General features: G+C 40.2%; 2 protein-coding genes across 9 annotated transcripts in view; both read right to left on the reverse strand.

Annotated features, from left to right (window-relative positions):
- Positions 1-3,883, reverse strand: part of npnta (nephronectin a) — a 53,208-nt gene extending 49,325 nt beyond the window's left edge. The window contains exon 1 of one of the 5 annotated variants that reach the window (XM_046047384.1): positions 3,318-3,864. In XM_046047384.1, the coding sequence (XP_045903340.1) occupies positions 3,318-3,388 (71 nt within the window). In that variant the 5' untranslated portion in view covers positions 3,389-3,864. Of the gene's footprint in view, positions 1-3,317 lie in introns of all 5 variants that reach the window. The other 4 variants (XM_046047386.1, XM_046047385.1, XM_046047387.1 and 1 more) reach the window with 4 other exon arrangements.
- Positions 3,884-5,405: 1,522 nt separating this feature from the next.
- gstcd (glutathione S-transferase, C-terminal domain containing) overlaps positions 5,406-19,391 on the reverse strand; it is a 55,042-nt gene continuing 41,056 nt past the window's right edge. For 2 of the 4 annotated variants that reach the window (XM_046047180.1, XM_046047179.1), the window contains 4 exons: positions 16,825-16,958; positions 12,793-12,823; positions 9,990-10,059; positions 5,406-8,089 (listed from right to left, as the gene is read on the reverse strand). In XM_046047180.1, coding sequence (XP_045903136.1) covers positions 7,899-8,089; positions 9,990-10,059; positions 12,793-12,823; positions 16,825-16,958 — 426 coding nt within the window. In that variant the 3' untranslated portion in view covers positions 5,406-7,898. The remainder of the gene's footprint in view (positions 8,090-9,989; positions 10,060-12,792; positions 12,824-16,824; positions 16,959-19,391) is intronic. The other 2 variants (XR_006824769.1, XR_006824768.1) reach the window with 2 other exon arrangements.

Consider the following 19,391-nt stretch of genomic DNA (forward strand, 5'->3'; position numbering starts at 1 on the left):
CAGTACCTGGTTTAAGGACCATGGTATCCCTGTTCTTAATTGGCCAGCAAACTCGCCTGACCTTAACCCTATAGAAAATCTATGGGGTATTGTGAAGATGAAGATGCGATACGCCAGACCGAACAATACAGAAGAGCTGAAGGCCACTATCAGAGCAACCTGGGCTCTCATAACACCTGAGCAGTGCCACAGACTGATCGACTCCATGCCACGCCGCATTGCTGCAGTAATTCAGGCAAAAGGAGCCCCAACTAAGTATTGAGTGCTGTACATACTCATACTTTTCAGTTGGCCAACATTTCTAAAAATCCTTTTTTTGTATTGGTCTTACGTAATATTCTAATTTTCGGAGATACTGAATTTGGGATTTTCATTAGTTGTCAGTTTTAATCATCACAATTAAATGAAATAAACATTTTAAATATATCAGTCTGTGTGTAATGAATGAATATAATATCCAAGTTTCACTTTTTGATGATATTCTAATTATATGACCAGCACCTGTATATGAGGGAGTAAAATGTCCAACCACCTCATATAAATATAATATTTTCTTACATTATGTTACATTGATTAAGCAGACATTTTTGTCTTAAGTGACTTGCGATAAGTCAATGCGACCAGACTGTCCTGCAACTCCTTCTTTCTTTATATAAAGGAAACAACATGCCTGTATACTCAAATTGAACATACTTCTCCTTTTATGACTTTGCTAGATTGTTATGGCGACCAACGGCGGTAGTCCGCACAGGTCCGATTGTCCATGTAGCACTCATTTTAGTATAAAGTTTCTCATCTGATTCCCACTTAGTTCCCAACTGTCCTGTTTGCTGAGTGAAAATAACAGGGAGAGCAGGTATATTAGTCATAGACTGAAATGCTCTATGCAGAGTTTTCCATTGGGACCTGGCAATTTATTAAAGTTGATATGGCTTGTGAGGTACAGTACTTGAATGCATGTTTTTCAATAGCCAAGGCTGAACTGTCAGCCAGTGGAGTCTGACTTCACTTATTGTTCACTCTCAGAAAACAATATGGCAAGGTTACACTCTATGACTCAAAACAAAGATGTCGGTACGTTCTTAGTCACTACATTGACATATGCTATATTGAATGCTGAGAAAACTAAAAAATTCATACTGCCTGTTGGGCAACCAATAAAATGAGACTTTCACAGTATTTCGCACTCATTCTCAAGCCTTGAAAGCCCAAATGTGGGTCTGATATTACAACGCCAACAAAACCTGGCACAACTCCACGACTTTGGATTATTACTGAGGAGGTCTGGTATGTGCTGCTTGGCTGTGTCGGCCTCAACAATTCAGTGACATCACTTGGGAGGAACATGCTATATGTCTTCCATGTATGTGTTGCCTTTCATTTTTGCCAAGTCTTCTTTGTCACATGACGGGAAATCGGCTGTCCTTGAGTCTTTGGATGTAATAAAACGTGGCAACAAAAACAACACAGTGTTTTCAGCAACAGATTTGCAGGTAAGCATATTATGTGCAGCTATGGGAGAACAAAATGATCTTGCCAATGATGCCTGTGAAGGACCCTTCAGGACGAGATGGATAAGCCTGTTAGGAACGCTCTCTAAAAGGCAATAAGTGAAGGAGACTAGGTAATAAATGGCTTTTTTGCTTGTGCTCGGTCTCAGGGGATATACTCTCAATGAATTAATATTGAAGCGGAGACTTGGGCCCGGGCAAGTTTATACCCATAAAAATTGGCAAATTATGGCCATGGTGACAAGCCACTCCATCAGCAGGGATGTTAATAATATACAATATGCTGTTGCTGGGTTAAAGTAAATGATCATTACACAAAGGCTATGCGTGAAATTAAAGTTAAAGCCCTACACATCTCATCAGATCACAGCCTGTCACACAGACATTAGCCACAGTGATTAAGAAAAAATAAGTCCTAAATAACAACAATAAAGAATGTGCTTTTAAAAGCTCAGTTCTGTAATATCTCTTCCCTCATTCTTGCTCGCACACAGACACAATTTCACTTCTTGCCCAAACCTTTGATATCCAAATCGCTTTCTTTGAAACACTTTTGAACACAGCAGAAAACTGAATTGAAAGATCTGAGGGGGGAAAAGAAAAGGCCATATACTTCCAGATGTCAAAATCTATCAACAAGCAGGCGGAATGGCAGTCAGTCTGAATGGGCTTTTTCAGTAACAATGAACTCCAATAATCATCAAAAGTGTTTAATTCATTTGAAAAAGTGAAAACATGAGAGTGGACCCTGGCTTTGGGGCTCAGCCTGTCTGACAGAGATGCATGAGGAAAAATAAAGCACAATACTTGCCGGCATTCTCTGTTGGAGATGTAGGAAATTTGGCAGTAGGACTCTATTTGTGTAACGCTCTCACTGTTTGGATGGACTTCAGTCCAATTTTACTCTGAGCTCTAAAAATCCATCTCAGTATGACACACAGTAAGAGAGGGAGTAGAGTGTGGATATTACACCTCTTTAAACTGCTGAAGTTCCTTTTAACAAGGAACATATGAGCATTCTGCAAATGAACATGAATGATGAACTTACTTTTTCATGTTTTTAAACACTTGTTTCAAAGGAATGTGACAGGTTTACACCTAAATTACAACCCGGTTTTATTGGTGCAAACAAAAAAAAAAGCGTGTGTGTGTGTGTCTGTGTGTCTGTGTGTGTGTGGGGAGGGGGGTGTTGGCATCTTCCATCGCGTTCATCAACTCAGATTCATCTATAAGCAGATCCAAATCTCTAACACGTGCATTCTTCGGGGTCTGGCACGTCTCCACACCTCTGTCTTCACATACTTCGTAGGATTCGTGTTTGAACATGAAGCACCGGGCAATGTGCTGTCAGATCACTTTAAAATCAGCCTGATATCTGCACAGGGCAAGAACTGCTCTATGTGATTTTTGCACATGTAAACACTGCTTCTTCTATAAAATAATGAGTCTGGGGCGCAAACCCGACTGGTTTGGATGCACTTGGCGTATCATTACTGTTTTCATCCAAATAAAAGTTAGGAGAATATACTTAAAAGGACAAAGCGTATGTGCCGAGACCACGAATAGGGTATTTTGACCGCTCAGAATTTCACATGAGCAACATGTTTTCAGTTATATCTAAATTCAGCTTCGCAGTTTGGCGATCTTGAATTATTGCTTCAGTTTGCAGTCACTACAGCACGTGCTGTTTTTAAAGGCGCACACAAACAGAAACAGCATATACATTGATTGAACTGTATGTCTTCTCAATCAGAATTAGTGTTATTTCACAAAAAGCGTAGGCTTTCGCAGACCATGTGCCCTTACCTGCCATCAAAGTCTGCACTTGCTCCAAAGCAGCAGCTATACAACAACATCAACTTTATCCATACATCCATGATAACGTTACGCGCCGTAATCTCAGTAATCCAAAAGCACCAGATGGGAACCAGCGTCTCAAAACAATTAAACGAAGAAACAATAGAGTTTCTTTGACGCACGCAGAAGGTGCATAGGTAGGGCAGGTCTGCTGGCGTCCCTCAGACTGTTCATGTGCGATTTTCAGGAGGTGCGGGAGTGAAACCATTCAGCTGCCTGGAAGTAGAATGACCCCGATGTGTGTGTGTGTGTGTGTGTGTGTGGGGAGCGGGACGCACTCTGCCGGGAAGAGAGCGCACAGCCGCCCCCCCCTCTCTCTCCTCACAAGTTCAGTCAGCGGGCTCTCCAACCAACAGCACCCACTGCAGTCAGACCTTATCGCCCGGTCTTTTCAATAACCAGCGGTCAAAACACCGCGGATATCCAGCCGCGCTTGTGGGATTTTTAATGTAGCGTCACGACCTGTACGGCCAAGAGGAAGCGGCTCCAGATCCAGATGCATCGTGCTTTTGGGAAATGCCTTCATTAACTGCGTAGCCTGCTGAGGCACGCAGGTGTATCGCCCACCCAGGTAGATGATGCTCGCGCTGTAAAGACAATGCAGTGAAAATTACTGGGGCTGAATTTGGAGAGGACAAAAAGATAAGCAGCTCAAAATACAAAATGAGCAGTTTGACACAGTTTGAGGACTAGGCTACTTGAATAAATAGACCTGTAATTATTGTATAAAAACACAAGTGACAAGTGGTTTTAGATTTAAGTATTTTTTAACATAATGATTCCAGCTACAGATTCTGTCTTTGCCTTTTGTTTTCTCTGTCATTATGGTAAAAGACGCGCAAGCAACTGCTTTGCTTGAATGCAATTTCCCCATCATACTTTGCAAATCTTGAAAATTTGATGAACCCCTAAATGAAATTGCTAGGTCTTTATAGGTCTCATTCGTCGTCAATAGGTTAAGTCTGCATTCTATTAGGGTGATTTCATCCTGCCTGACTCAAAAGCAGCACTTCATATTCAAAGTCTGGTGAAGTGCACTTCCTGTCTGCAGGCACAATTATAAAGGTCTGCCTCATATTCTGATGTGACAGCCTTCTGCCTCCAGGAGTTAAGCCAGTCAAAGAAATAATTCTTCAGGATTCAAGGGAAAGAAAGGGGGAGGGGCCATCATGTTCTGCAATGGAGCCGGACATGGATGAGATGATGGTTTGATTTGATTACTGCTGGTTGGTAGTCACCAATTTGATAATAAATCTATGGCGGTGGCACAGACTCCTCTAGAAGCAAGTGATGGGAGTGATGCCTGTTGTGTACTTAATAATCACTCCATTAATCACATTATTTTCATGACTGGACTTGTATAATGTGATTCCACGATGATTTATTACATTTAAAAATAAGTTATGCGTTATTCAGAGCCTCATTACCAACAATATCTCTATGCTGTGGAAATTTAAGACTGGTCATATGAATCTTTAAATGGAGAGTTCATGCAAAACACAAAAATACATTATCTTCTTGCAAGCAGTATCCATCAATGGTCGAGTTTTTCAGTTTAATAACCAGTTTGGAGATGGCTGTCAGATGTAGTTGAATTTAGAAGCAGTTGATGATTTCCAGAGGAATTATCTTGAAAGAGTAGTTCCATTTAACCCCAAATATCAATGTATTAGTCATTTATTACTGGTAAATTGTTCTCTTATATTATGTTGAATGTAGACCAATTTCAGATTTTTGCATTTTCAGCAGACCTGCTATGGGACTTCTTAGGTCACATCAGGTATTAATATGAATTAAGTATTTGGAACCAAATGAGCACTGGATCTACAGTATTTAACCTATAATCTGTCCTAAATTAAATGGCCATTTCTGGGAAATGTCTGAGGAAATTATAAAGGAATTAAAATAAAGCATTATCAAACGGTGTTTCTGGTGCTAAAAGTATTGAACATCAACATGACTTTCTAGAAATTATGTCTATAATCCACAAAACACGCTTTCAACTGTCAGGAGTAAAAGAAAAAAGTATATCTGTGATTTGGGTGAACTCATCCTTTAATGAACCCCGTGGGGAAAGTGAATCATTTCCTTACATTCTGAATAAACAATGCTACATCAGACAAAAGTAGAAAATAAGCGCAAAGATAGAATATAACCGGGGACATCCTAAACTGGGGATATATAAGGTAAAAATAGATGTTACAAGTAGGATGAGAAGCACCAGAGAATAGTTTACAATATTATTATGGTGTGCAAAATAACAACAGCTGGGACCTGCTCTAGGCAACCAAAGAGGAGATGTGTGCACGATAATTTGTTGTTATTCTCGACTTCTATAATTATGCCCAATGTTGTTTATTAGAAAAAAAATATACAACTAAAATGAAACACATTTCATTGGTGGTAATGCATGTTAAATGGCAAATATAAAAGCACAAGTAGGCCATGTAAGATAATTGAAAGGGCAGCAGAGTACCCTTGTATCCATTTCATCTGGGCTTGTACTTTATATCAGTGCCTGTTATAGTAATTGTAAACACATAACAAGGTCACTGTCAAAGCGGAAAAACAATAGGAGGGACCCGAAATATGGAGCAACACAACTATTGCAGGCAAATGGCCACAAACACTACCAGTGTAATGAAGTGGAAAACACCAAGGCGAGCTGGATTTTAATTATGAATAATAACTGAAGTTAATGAAACAATGAAAGCTCCATTAGAGGTTTTCGGCTTCAACAAATTGTTCTGTTGAAATTGCTTTTGAAAACCTGCACAAATGGTGAAAAGAATGTCTGCAGTGTTGAATAGGAAAGAATATACCTAAAAGTGTTACTTTAATGCAGATTGTCAGCATATACATAAACTCACTGACTAATGACAATCTACTGTGCACTCCTGTCTTTTATTTGTATATTTTGAGTGTTGTGCACCACAAGATCAAGGCGAGTTCCTGGTATGTGAAAACCGACATGGCAAAAAAGCTGTTTCTGATTCTTTTAATTACAGTGTATCACCGACTCTGTGCTGTACTCATTGAAAGACTTCCTGATCATGGGCTAATCATTAGTAAGGAAACGGTGTGCATTTACATAGAAAGAAGCTCAGATATCTCACCTATTTTGTCTAAACAAAGAATCTCGACGAGTCACCTTCGAGCCCCGGGTGTTTGGGTTGAATCACCCCACTTGACACCTCGACAGTCTCCTCTCTCTCTCTTATGCAAGTAGCGCCACCTACTCCCCCTCTCTCCTCTTTTGTGCCCATATGCATTTCTGTAATGTGCACTTGTGCATAGCCACAAGCATGAACAAAGAGTCAGACATCTCCTTTTGAAATAATTCCAGTCCTTGGAAGGAACTGTGTCTGTGGCCGTTCACCTCAGGATAGATTGACTCTCCTAACTGAATTCAGATGAGCTCGATGCTGGAAAAGCCTTCACCACTCTTGTGTTATCCCTTCAGTGTGAGCAGGAAAACTGTCTCTCCAGCTACCTCCCCGGACTTCTCAAGCAGCAGCAATCTACTGTCAAAGGTGAGAACACAGGATTTTTTTAGAGAAACATGACTAGTTTCACCCGGGAGAATGAAAGCTTAAGGGGCAACAGTATGTCTAAAGTATACAGAATTGGAAATATGGTGCGCATTGTGTGATTTTCAGCTACTAGGCTCGGAGCAGTGTGCATCTAATCAAGCACACTGACCTTTTTGCCAGTATGATAAAATATTCATTGCTGCTGAAGGTGTGACGCAATGCATACCATATTCACATTCGGTCTTTATGATTAATAATCAGTTCCTCTGTAGGACCATGACAAACGCTGTATTTTACCTGATGTGATACGAGCTTCAATCCAATTTCTCTCTTGCTACATCCTCCTCCTCTCTCTCTCTCTGTCTCTCACAAACACACAGGAGGAGGCAGATAATGATAATCTGTAAGTGCAGATGAGTTTGTAGAAATTTCAGAATTTCTCTCTTCCTCTGTTAATACCTGGCAACAGAGGGACCTGACTCCTGAGTTCTATCACAGAAGGCCGTATACAGACAATTTGCAAAAACAGCATGTGGAAGCATGGTGTACTGAAGTTGCAATGTGGGTGTGTAAGGCCTGCTGCTTCTGTTTACGCTGACAGCTTGATCACACAGTTTAGGCAAAGACAAAAACGTAATGTAGCAGTTGGTGAGAGACTTGAGCTCTTTTACTACAATTAAGCGTCCAATAATTGATAGCATTTAACTAAGGAGAGGAGCAGTGCTCAGCAGGCACCCATCTGAGTGTTTGTCGTATCAAAAATCTGGGCACTTTGCCTTTACCTTCCAGTCTGAAGATTTCAGAAGATGACTTTTGCTAGTCCAGAAGTAATAAGCAAACATCTGTTTTATTTTCAGAGGCAGTGTTTTACAAAAGGGGCTTTAAAAAAAAGAAAAAAAAATAATGTTGAGGGTGGATAAAAAGCACCCTCATGACACAGCCAGGAGCCACAGAGGCTGAGTACTTTATCAAACCCTGTACAGCGGTGCTTGCAGTCCTAATTATGCACCGCAGCTTCCAGTTGGCTAGCACTGACTTCCTGTCCCCTCTTTTGCGGCGGCCTTCCCACCAGCATGTTGTTCTTTGGTGAACAGCTTTCAGGCTCCATAGTCATCACCCGCACCGAGTACCCATGAGTCTCTGCTGCCCACGAGCGGTCCAAGTCTACCAGGCCCATACACTGTTTACCTGGAATGGTCCAAAAAGAAATTAAACATTTATTATAAAAAAATAAAATAACCCAGTTTTAAGAATTTCCTTACACTTGAATTTCTTGTTTATACTGGTAGCGACAAAATAACAGGAATGCCTTTTATTTGACTATCCAAAATCACAGCAACACAAAGCACAGTCTCAAATGTTACCACTGTTTATAAAAACATTATAAGTAAAGCCTAACCAATATTGTTTTTTCTAAGCCGATGCAAGATCATATATATATATTCAGATCTATATTCCTTTTTAACATTATTACATAACACAGGAGACAGAAACAAGGTTATCTTAAATTAGGCTATTTGTGTATTTTGAAGGATTTTTTATAATAAAAATGTGTATACATAAAATGTCACTTATTTTGTCACATCTACCAACATTCAGTCTGGTGACAAATGAAAAGGGAAAAACCTGAGTAACTGAGGGGTGAAACATTTGCTAAGTTTGTACATGTTGCCACACACATGTGCTGCACGATACAAAAATAACATCCAAATGATTTTGGATCTAAATCTTGTCTTTTGAGGAAACAATCAGATCCTGACGTGTCGTCTCTCACAGGACCATCCGCAGGGCACGAGTGGGTCACTGAATTGTTTGATAAGAAAAAAAATGTGAACCATTTGATATGGAACAGATCTTAATCCAAATGAACATTTTGGACCAACCTACCATCATTAAAACACTAACTAGGACAAAATCTTTTGGAAGAATGGTGTTAATCCCTCCAGTAGACTTGTAGAGTCTATGCCAAGAAGCGCTGAAGCTGTTCTGGCGACTTCTGATGGCAGCCGTGTTTTTTTAAATTTAATTTGTCACCCATCTGTGTATGCTGCTGACAAATAATTCGCTAAAATATCAAAGCCAAAATCAACAGATCAACATATCAGTCAGGCTCTAATTAAACAGCATTCATTGTAGAACAACTGCATGGGTTAGCATTTTGCATTGTGTGTGTTCCTATATTTTGTCTATTTCCTTTATGTTTGTAGAATTCGTGGGTAGCGACTTATTCATCAACAACTTCACACTGATTATCACGCTTTTCTCTAAGAATTTTCTTTAAACAGACTTGGAATGCATTATGCAGTCTAGCAGTTAGGTAGCAGGTGGCAGGTAAATGTGTGTAAATGCAAGCTTTGGTCTGCAATGCTGCCTAGACGGTCACAGTGACACTGGCAGGCTCTGGAGCAATGAGATCAAACATGGTTAGAAAATGTTAGTGGGAGAGGTTGAGCCCTGTTAACCGGTATAGAGGAGAAACCTCTGTGACAGGTGGTGTCAGGTACATCTGAAAGGGCTTCACACTGACGAGGCATTGGGGAACCTCCTCAGATTCCTAGGGAAGCTTTGATAAGCTGGAGAGCTATCAGGGTGAAGAGAGTCCTCAACATAATGGAACCTCTGTACGCTGAAGCTTCAGCACAGGCCTGGAGGTTTCGGTCTGACAAAACACTTCCCTCTGAACACTGATCTGGCAGCTGTTCACTGCAGCTGTTTCGTCACACTGAAGAAATCCCTGCATTAACATTTTCACACTTCTCAAAAGTCTAGACCTGTTGAAAAAGTAGAGCAGTTGGGCCATGGTGTAAAAAAAATCTCAGAAAACACACACATCGGCATGTACACGATACCTGTTACTCAAACTTGAACTGTGAGTCAGAGCTCAGTCAGGAGTCATTCTGGAAAAAACTTGCCTGATAATTTGTGATGTGGATTTAATCAATGAAATTTACCATAAAATAAAATGGTACTATCTTGATATTTATTGTTCTTTGGCTATTGTATTGAGACCATGGATCTTTTAAATTTACATACCTTTTTGGCAGACATATAAAATGTAAAGGTCAGGTATAAGAAGAAGATACAGTACCTATGAGTCGCCTCTCAGGAGGGAGCTGGACAGCAGTTTGGTCTGCGAAGCGACATAGGATCATGTGTTCCTAAAACAATGACAGACGAGGAGTACAGCAACTGTTTACTGCAGATGTAGTTAACATTAATACTGCCCTGATGCTGCGAGAACAGCAAAATCACAGATCAGATCAATCATCATTGAAAGAATTACACAAAGAGTATTTTCTATAATGAGCCATTCAGTGAAACTAACCCTGTTATCCTACTTACAGCCGTGGAGAGGGCAGCTTAAGCCTATCTCAGCATACACTGTCTGAGAGGCAGCGAAATAGCAGATCACTGGTCTATCACATGACAACAAATTCTATGTAGGAACTCAAACCGAACAGTATTTGATGTCTTTAGCCACAAAAGCTCATGGATGGCAATGTCAGTCAGAAATATCTCAACAACTGTTGTAATATTTTTTTTTTTTTTTTTACAGACTTTTATGTTCCATAAAGGATGAACCCTACTGACTTCTGTGATCCATTTCCTCTAGAGCCACCAGCATGCTGACATTTTTGGTTTTAAAAAGCTAAATGTAACTTACCAAAATATCTAAATATATCACCAACTTTGGTAAATCCCTGATTTTTCATCTTGTGCCCAGTCAAATTTTAAATTTGGCCAACTTTTAATGACACTTCCATCAGACACTTCTGCACTTTATGTTTAGTGCTAATTAAGGTTTAGTGCTAATGAGTAATTGTTAGCATGCTAACAGGCTAAACTAACAAAGTGAACCTTGTAAATGTTACCTAGTATAACATCAGCATGTTAGCATTCTCACTGTGCGCATGATAGCACGTTGGTATTAGTATACAGCTTCACAGAGACACTTGCATGGCTGTGGACCTTCAGCCTTCTCTTTGCAGTATCACTGGACTGATTTACAGTGGCTACAGTGCTCAACCAAATAGATTTCTCTGCATTGTGCACATCATTTGTAGACCAGTTTACAGTATGTCAACAGTAGCTGACCATACATAAGACGTAAAATAGATTTTTGCATGATATCATCATTGTAAACTCTCCAAAAAGGCCAGATGAACCCTGGCTATTTATTTCCAACCAAAGGACAAGTTTTTCTGTCCTGTTTTTACCTCACAAAGTTTCATGGACTAAGTGACTCAGGAGAGCGGTAGTCATCTCTAATCTGGCTCTACTTTAATTGATTCCGTTCTTCACTCCGTGGAGTCGACGCTGAACGCAAGGCCACAGAGCAGATGCTTAAAGTTGGCGCTGAACACCAATATCTCACACCATTAGCCCTTTATTCCAGTAATACACCATTTGTCAATGTGCTGTCATTTTGTTTAACTACTGTAGTTCAAGAAGGACAACTATGGTTCTAGAGCAGAGGCACAGGAGAAAGTGGGGTTCTGTACAGTGAGCCCAAATAAATAGCAAATACCAAAGATGGTTGTTGAAAGCAAATACATGGGGGGAGGCAGGGGAGATTTATAGCTCAGGTTTAAAGTGACAGATAATGCTTCTGCTGATTTAAACAGAATATAGATTTCTCCTGCTGTATGGCTACATGTATGGGATTTATTTTGCTTAATAGGCTTTTGGACATATACCAGAAAAACTCACAACTCACTATCACATAACAGTCCAATTACTCAGCATCTTGTAAATAATATATAATCTTCTGAGCCTCTCAAGCCATGTCTCTAAAAATCTGTTTCTTCTAGACAACGCAAGAAAAGAAGTTAGAGGTGGTCCAATGTTGTGACATGTCAACTCTTGAGGTTGCCATGGCAAGGACCTGCAGCAACTTTTGCACAGATTCTCCCCCGAGGCACTGAGAGGTCCCATACATCATCGTGGGGATAGGCCCTCCCAGAGTACAGTGCTGTGTCTGTGCTGAGCGATAAGGAATTGAGAGACTGGAGGGTGTGAGCCTCCCTCTTGAAACTGCCTGGGAAATCTTTCTTCCCAGGGCCGAAATGAAAGCTAAGAGATCTATTTCTACATGTATGCATACATAAATAAATGAAACAAAGTCATACCTACATTTACAAAAGATTACAAGATAAGTTTAATACATTGTTTGTGTCCCTAAAACTGTTATTACTGGAGGTGATGTTACAAATTGTAATGCTACAGTAACTTCCTGTTGTACAGTTGCTTCCAAGAAACAATGTACATTACTTATTTACTTATTAAGTCTTTACTAGCTAGGACATTTTTCAAGTTTTCTTGGTGCAACATGGTTTAGCAAATCACTAGCTACTAAAAAGTTAGAAAGGATTTATGTACAAACTTAGTAGATTATTGCTAGTACAGACTAATTATGAAGTTTGTTTCATTTGTCCGCACATTTGAATCTCTTCTGGCTTCTATGTGTGCTGGGTGTTTACAATTGTGGTATGACAAAGCACATTCACCTTTTCACTGGGTCATTGCACTCCACTCCAGGCATTTGAAACCATAACTTTTAAACTAAAATGCCTCTGATTCCGTTATACTTCTGTTGATGCAGCAGCATCTTACCACAATCAAGGAGCAATTAGCTAGGAGAAAAAAACTTTCATTGTGCTGTAAAAGAAAAGCCTGCGTAGGACTCAAATGAACATGATGTTTTAAAAGAAGTCATGACCCCAAAAAGGCATCTTTCCATGTGCATATAGTGAACCGAATCTGAGTGGTTGAACTTCAGTATTCTGTTCTTGATAGTTTGCCAGAGTGCAAATGAATATAAATAATAACAGATAATATAATAATAAAATAATAAATGCAACATAGAGATTTTATCACATTAAAAAGCATACCTTATAAGTCAGAGTCTCTCGGAACCTTTTGCTGTTAAAACAGAAAAAAACAGAAGATATTTTGATGTTAAAGTGCAGTGATGTGGGAGTAAGATGTATACACTACACTTGCATGTCATGTTTACTTGCTCAGGTCTGGGGCAGAGATTTTATTTTTAGGGCCAACACAACAAATGAGGAATATACAATATAACCACATCTAAAGCTTGCATCGTCTTTACAACCACTTTCTCTCTGGGAAACTTTCACAAAAACAGTGCTTTTGCTATGACAAAGTCAGTTTGTTTGTGATGGTTAACCGTAGTCAGATCATCACTGAAGCTAATTAAAAATCAACATGAAGAGGGTAATGGGTGAGGGGCCAGTCAGGTCAGATGGAGAGAAGTCTTAAGTTTAACTCGAACTTAATGAAATGGGCAGTTCAGTTTCACAGCTCATAAAAACCTGTGAACTGCCTGGAATGTCTACACCTGCAGAATATCCACATGAATACCTGGAACATGACCTGAGGGGGAAACACTCAAAGTAGCAAGACGAAGATCGACAGAGTCAGGTGCGAAGGCCCCTCATATTAACTGCATGACTGCACTCTAGAAACACAGGATGTTGTCTATTACAGCTGCAAAGTATTTTTTTGTAATTCTTTAATATTTTATGAGGAGTCAGAAGGGGTGAAGTGTCAAGTTAGCAAAAGTGAGGCGAGGAAAAAGTAAGTATGTGAAAACTCCTAAATATTTATACTGTACAATGAGGGTCCTCCCCAAGGCAGAACTTTAGGGTCAATTATACCACAAAAAATATGAATTCTTTATTTGTTGGCAGGGGTCCCAATAAATCAAATATCAGTACATCTGAAACATAGTAACAGTAAACTGTTTAACCCAAGCCGCTAAAAGGGATGGAATAGATCTCCACGTCGTGTTACTGGACCTCGCCAACACTTTTGGCTCGGCTCTTCACAAACTCCTTTGGACTGCGTTCAACTACTTCAGGGTCCCAGAGGCTATCCCTGCCCCTGTCAAAACCTACTTCCCAGATGTGCAGCTATGCCTGACAACAGCAGAATACGCCACAGCATGGCAACGTCTGGAGGCAAGCATCATGGCCCGATGTACCATCTCCCCAGCAGCCTTTGCCATGGACATGGAGGTCATCATCAGAGCATCACCGTGGGAGGCGAGAGGAGAGGAGCTAAAACCTGGCCTGCAGCTGCCTTCCATCACGCCATACATGGATGACATGACCACAATGGCCACAATACAGGCTTGCAGCGTGCGAGTGCTGAGAAAGCTGCAGGAGAACATCGAGTGGGCCCAGATGCAGTTAAGGCCGAGCGAGTCCAGGAGCATATCAATCGTCATGGGGAAGCTGTCAGATCAATGCTTCCACACTGGAGATTCCAGTCAAAAGCCTGGGACGCTGGTATGATGCAACCCTCAAAGACAAAGACCAAGTAGACCAGCATAGGCAGGACACCACCAGTGGCACATCAACAGGTCCTTGCTTTTTGGCAGGTTGAAGCTCTGGTTGCTTAAATTTGGTCTCCTACACGGGCTTTACTTGGCCTCAATCACAGAGGTCGACAAGATGGAGAGGATCAGCTCATTCGCCATATAGTGGCTTGGTCTCCCCAGCTGCTTTAGCAACTTAAGGCTCTATGGAAAAAGCATCCTGGGACGGCCCATTTGCAGTCTTTCAGAGGAGTTCAAGTGCACCGCAGTAAGGCTGGAGATGACGGTGACAGAATCCTGTGACCCATGTGTACCCCAGACTGCTCCCACCAGGGCAGCACAGCAGGCAAAGTCCATTAAAGTCCAGCAAACCCTTCTGGTACAGCATTGATTTTTAAGTGAATGCATAAAGAGGCATTTATTAAAAGACTGAGTAGAGAAAAAACACTGCACACACTGGATGACAGGTAGTCTGTGAGCTGCAACCCCTGAAATCCTGCCAGAAAACAAATTCTTGCATGTTTCTGTTACCAAAAACAGAAACCGACATCCAATGAAGGATGACAGGGTGTATGCAGAGATGAAGAAAAGAAGAATGTGCAGTGAAAGCTGGGGGTGACTGGACTTCAACTGAGCTGTGACTCTGCACTAAAACCTAAAAAGTGAATTTTCACTCTAGGAAATGCTGCACCATTTTACTGTTTGTTTTCAGACAAACTTTTGATGAAACCACACCCACTTCATGATGAAAGCCTTGAAGGCTGCATTGAAACTTTCTCATGCGGATCCTGAAAAATATCACACTTACAGTAGCTAGGAAAGTAGCACTTTATGGTAGAGATAGTCATCTATTCTTATAAAAAGGTACAAGATGGGTGCATAGTTTATGCGAATAATTTATAGTAACCTCTGGATCTGAAAAGTGATGCCAATGTGGAAGTGCCTTAAACGTGCATTCTTTGTAAAGGCAAGCAGGGGTTGACTTTGCTCGTTGCAAAAAAGAAGTCCGATTGTATGTAAGCTTATTACAAACTTACCCTTCATTTATTTATTACCACAGTAAACACTTTCCTATTGAGTTTATGGTCTAAATCGCTATTTTGAAATCTTCTTCAATACTTCATGATGTTAATTTTGTAAATTCCCATTTAGAGTACAATTAGACGGTAAGGCAGGTTATGCTTTAGGGCGTGGATACCTTGTGATTAACAAGTCGCAACCAGGGCAAATCTGTCAGGAGTAGCAATGGGTATCCCTCCCCCACTCATCCGAATATGGTCACTTCCTTTTTCAAAAAACGAAGATGGCAACGGGCAAAATGTCAGACTTGAGGCTTCAAAATGGTAGTCCAAAAACCTCCTGTCCTGATCTTTTATACAGTCTATGTGAACCGCTTTAAAAAACAATGATTTTGACATGATTGGAAAACCTGTACTTTAGTAGTGCTAAGATTGAGACACGTCCTTGGAGTTGCTTTCATGCAGTTAACATTACTAAAGGCCTTTGAATTAATTGCATTCCAATAAGCTACAAACAGAAGCAACTTCCTGTTACTTTAACAGCTTGCTCTATAGTTATTAGTCTCACTCAGAATTAACATTTCCCTCAACGTTAACACAACACCAGGCACCCATTAAACATACAATTAGGAAACAGCATGCTAGCTAATTCTTGTATCACTTGTGGTATGATAGATAGTAAATTCATCAAATTCAGTTCCCCACCTAGCATTTTCCATGCATGTCATTTTTTGTTAGCAGTTTCCATGGGAATGCAATTGTGGTTACATCTAAATTTGGATGGAAAAAACTATGGATGCGACCAGAACAGATGTGGCCCGACAATTACAATCTCCACCTTAACTTGCTGGTGATCACCGTCTCTCAGTTGCTACAACAATCCTACACAACAGTGTATTAAAGCCTCCAGCATCCTAAAGTAGTTTTAGCAGCATTCTTCCTTGCTATGATTCTTAAGCCATTACAGTGCCATTAGTCAACAGAGTGCTGCTATAGCAACTGGATCAACATCATTTATGTAAAACCTCTCACTTCTCCTTCTATGCCGTTTCTTACATCTCTATTTAAACAGCATCATATTTGAGCTTACGACATCACCAGGACTGAAAAATAAGTTTTTAATTATATGATACACTACGTATGATAAAGTAATTATACCAAGAGTAGAATTTCTTCAACTGGATTTTCTTGTCACTCTGTAATATCTAAGACAGCCTCTACAGAGAGAACCCTATTCTCTGTTGCTGAACGGGGCGGAGGTGGGGGGCAGACCCTGTTGTGAAGGCGATGTGACGCTGCTGCCTCATATTGTCAGTTGTGATGATAAGAGACAGGAGGTGAACAAAACACAGTCACAAGAGATATAGAGAGTGAGAATGAGTGTGAAAATGATAGGGACCGAGAGCCCCAAAAGAGAAACAGAAGAAAATCACTAAAAGAGAGGAAAGGAGCACAGATGCAAGCAGGGGTCTAACAAGAAAACAACAAGGTCAGAAACAACACTTTAAAAAGCCGACACCCCGAGAGGTGACACTGAAGGTGTGGTGAGCAGATGTACAAACCTCTTGGGGAAGGTGAACTTGATTGCGTTCTGGATGAAGCCGTAGCAACACGGACTGATGACAAAGGCGGCTCCCGCCTGGATGCAATGCTCCATTACCATGTCTGTTGCAACGCCACATGCATGGAGGGCAACCTGAAGTGAAAGACAGAAAACTAATATAAAATGCGTTACTCACCAATAAAATCTAAGTTTTACTTGAAAACCTTCTTTGTCTAACAGCACGATCAAAACTGGGAGCACTCGGAAGCTTGAACTCAATCTCATTGATTGCTTCGTAATGGCAGCTGCTATTAAACACATCTATGCTCTCAAAGGTGCAGACTTGGAGAGTTAGAGCACACAAAATGTATTAGTGCTTTAGGAGCAGAGGCACGGATGCATCAGGATTCCCACTGAGTGGGTAAACTGTGCGTGGTGATGAACACCTAGCTACGTATTAGTAATTGCGTGGTTATATATTGGATCACAGAAAGGGACTTATAAGACTTTACTAAAAGAATATTATAGCCTATAGTCTCCATTCCAGCCGGTTCTCTCTCCACGTCTACCTGCAAAAACACATTATGACCTCTCAAAGGAAATGAGTAGAAGTTGGAGGACTTCTATTCTTGTTTTCCAAGAGGTTGTCACTTGGCGTCCGTGAGTCTGAGTCCACTGCATGTTGCCTTGACAGCAGTGCCACAGAGCAGAAGTTCAGAGCCGCTCTGGACAGGGCTGAGCCAAGATTGGCTGCAGCTCCAAAGATTAGGGAAGATACAGACACATGGCCAAGCCTACTCATAAAGTCACTGAACTGTCTGGGCAGGGGTACATTTCTCAGAGATGCATAAGAAGTTGCATGGTTGCAGCAATCCTTCAGATCATGCGACACAAGAAACCAAATATATAGAAAATCAGCAATTGTATGTGTCTATGCTTAGAAATGGGTTTTCTCAACTGCACAAAGAGCTCCACATGGAACTATGATGTGTTTGTTTATAAGCAAACAATCATTAATTCCACTTAGATAAGTCTTCACAGATGTGCATTGATTTAAACATGAATCAGAATCAGAAGGAGCTTTATTGCCAAGTAGTGTTTTACACATACGAGGAATTTGCTGTGGTGTTAAGGTGCTACACGTAGACAAACATACAGTCAACATAAATAAATGCAGAAATATATAAATATGGAATGGAAGAACAACGTTGCAGATATATACATGTGCATTATTCTGGGTCTGTGCCGTGCAGAAGTAACGGAATGGAAGAGAATATAGTGTACATATAAATATAAAAACTGACAACATAAAAATATACAACAACAACAAAGATCAACAATCAACAAAGATCAACAATCAATCATGAAGTTACACAAGGAGACTCTGAACACACATTACCTGCATGGCCTTACATCTATTTTGCACCTAATTTTCTATGCTGCATTTATTCATGGCATCAGGGAAAAGCTTAGCTTAGCTTCTTCCAACAGTATGTCTCACACACTGCTGATTAGGAGGAGTCGCTATCAAGGATAGCATGATGTTACATCCCCCACATTTAAAGCAAAAATAATTAACAAAGTAACGCCATCGTTCTTACCCAGCTTCTTAATGTTGTACATTAGTCATGCTGTGGTAAATCCTAATTACATTTTATAACCTTTAGCCTTGATTTAACACAAACACAAAGCCTCTCATGCAATATAAATGCACACAACTAAAATAAAACACATCCTGATATGTTTTATTCACTAATTATGCATTTCCAATTCTTGATTTAGGAAGCATTTTTGCTTTATCAATGGCTAAGATTCTTTTTGTCTCTTCAAGCAATATTGATGAAGCTATGCCCCAGTACAATATGTTATGTGAGATGTTAATTAAAAATGGGAGGTGAAAATATATGCAAAGCTGATTTTAAACCCTCTCATAGACATACCAGTATTTCATACAGGCCCTGCTAAGCACACCTCTACATAAACATTTCACTAGAAGAAGAAATCATGAATCAATATGCAACAACCAAGGACCAAGGCCCATTTATAAAGCTGTGCTCTATATTAATCTGTCTTTTAGGGAGAGGAAAAGCTGTTTCCATCTGTATCCTTCTCTCGATATCCACGTCACAGAAATAATAAGGCTTCATTATTCACTTTCATTAAAGTAATTACATCCCTCTCCTGTCCAATCTGGGCCTGCAATAGAGCTAACTAATACTCTACTTCATCAACTTCACGCCCTTCTCCAACAGCAATTTGCAAGCTCCATACTGTTGTAGCAGGGTGTGATTCAACAAAACTGTGTCTTTGTCAATTCTTTTTAAACTCATTTAAATGTTAATTTTTGTTTGTTGCACAGATTTCATGATGATATGCTTAAAATTACATAGCAATTCAAGAAAAAGAGGAAAAAATCACGTCCATCGTCAATAAGAATTCAGTAGATCTTCAACAGTGTTGTGAGTCTATGTTTTTTGTGCCGTATTTTGCTTGTCTGTGAACCCACATACAAATATGTTAGAGCTTATTAGTGTGGACCTGACTAGAATACGTGTGATCACACAGAATCAGATCAAATTGTTTTCA

Source organism: Micropterus dolomieu, linkage group LG04 (genome assembly GCF_021292245.1).
Source record: "Micropterus dolomieu isolate WLL.071019.BEF.003 ecotype Adirondacks linkage group LG04, ASM2129224v1, whole genome shotgun sequence".
In the NCBI taxonomy this organism is placed as follows: domain Eukaryota; kingdom Metazoa; phylum Chordata; class Actinopteri; order Centrarchiformes; family Centrarchidae; genus Micropterus; species Micropterus dolomieu.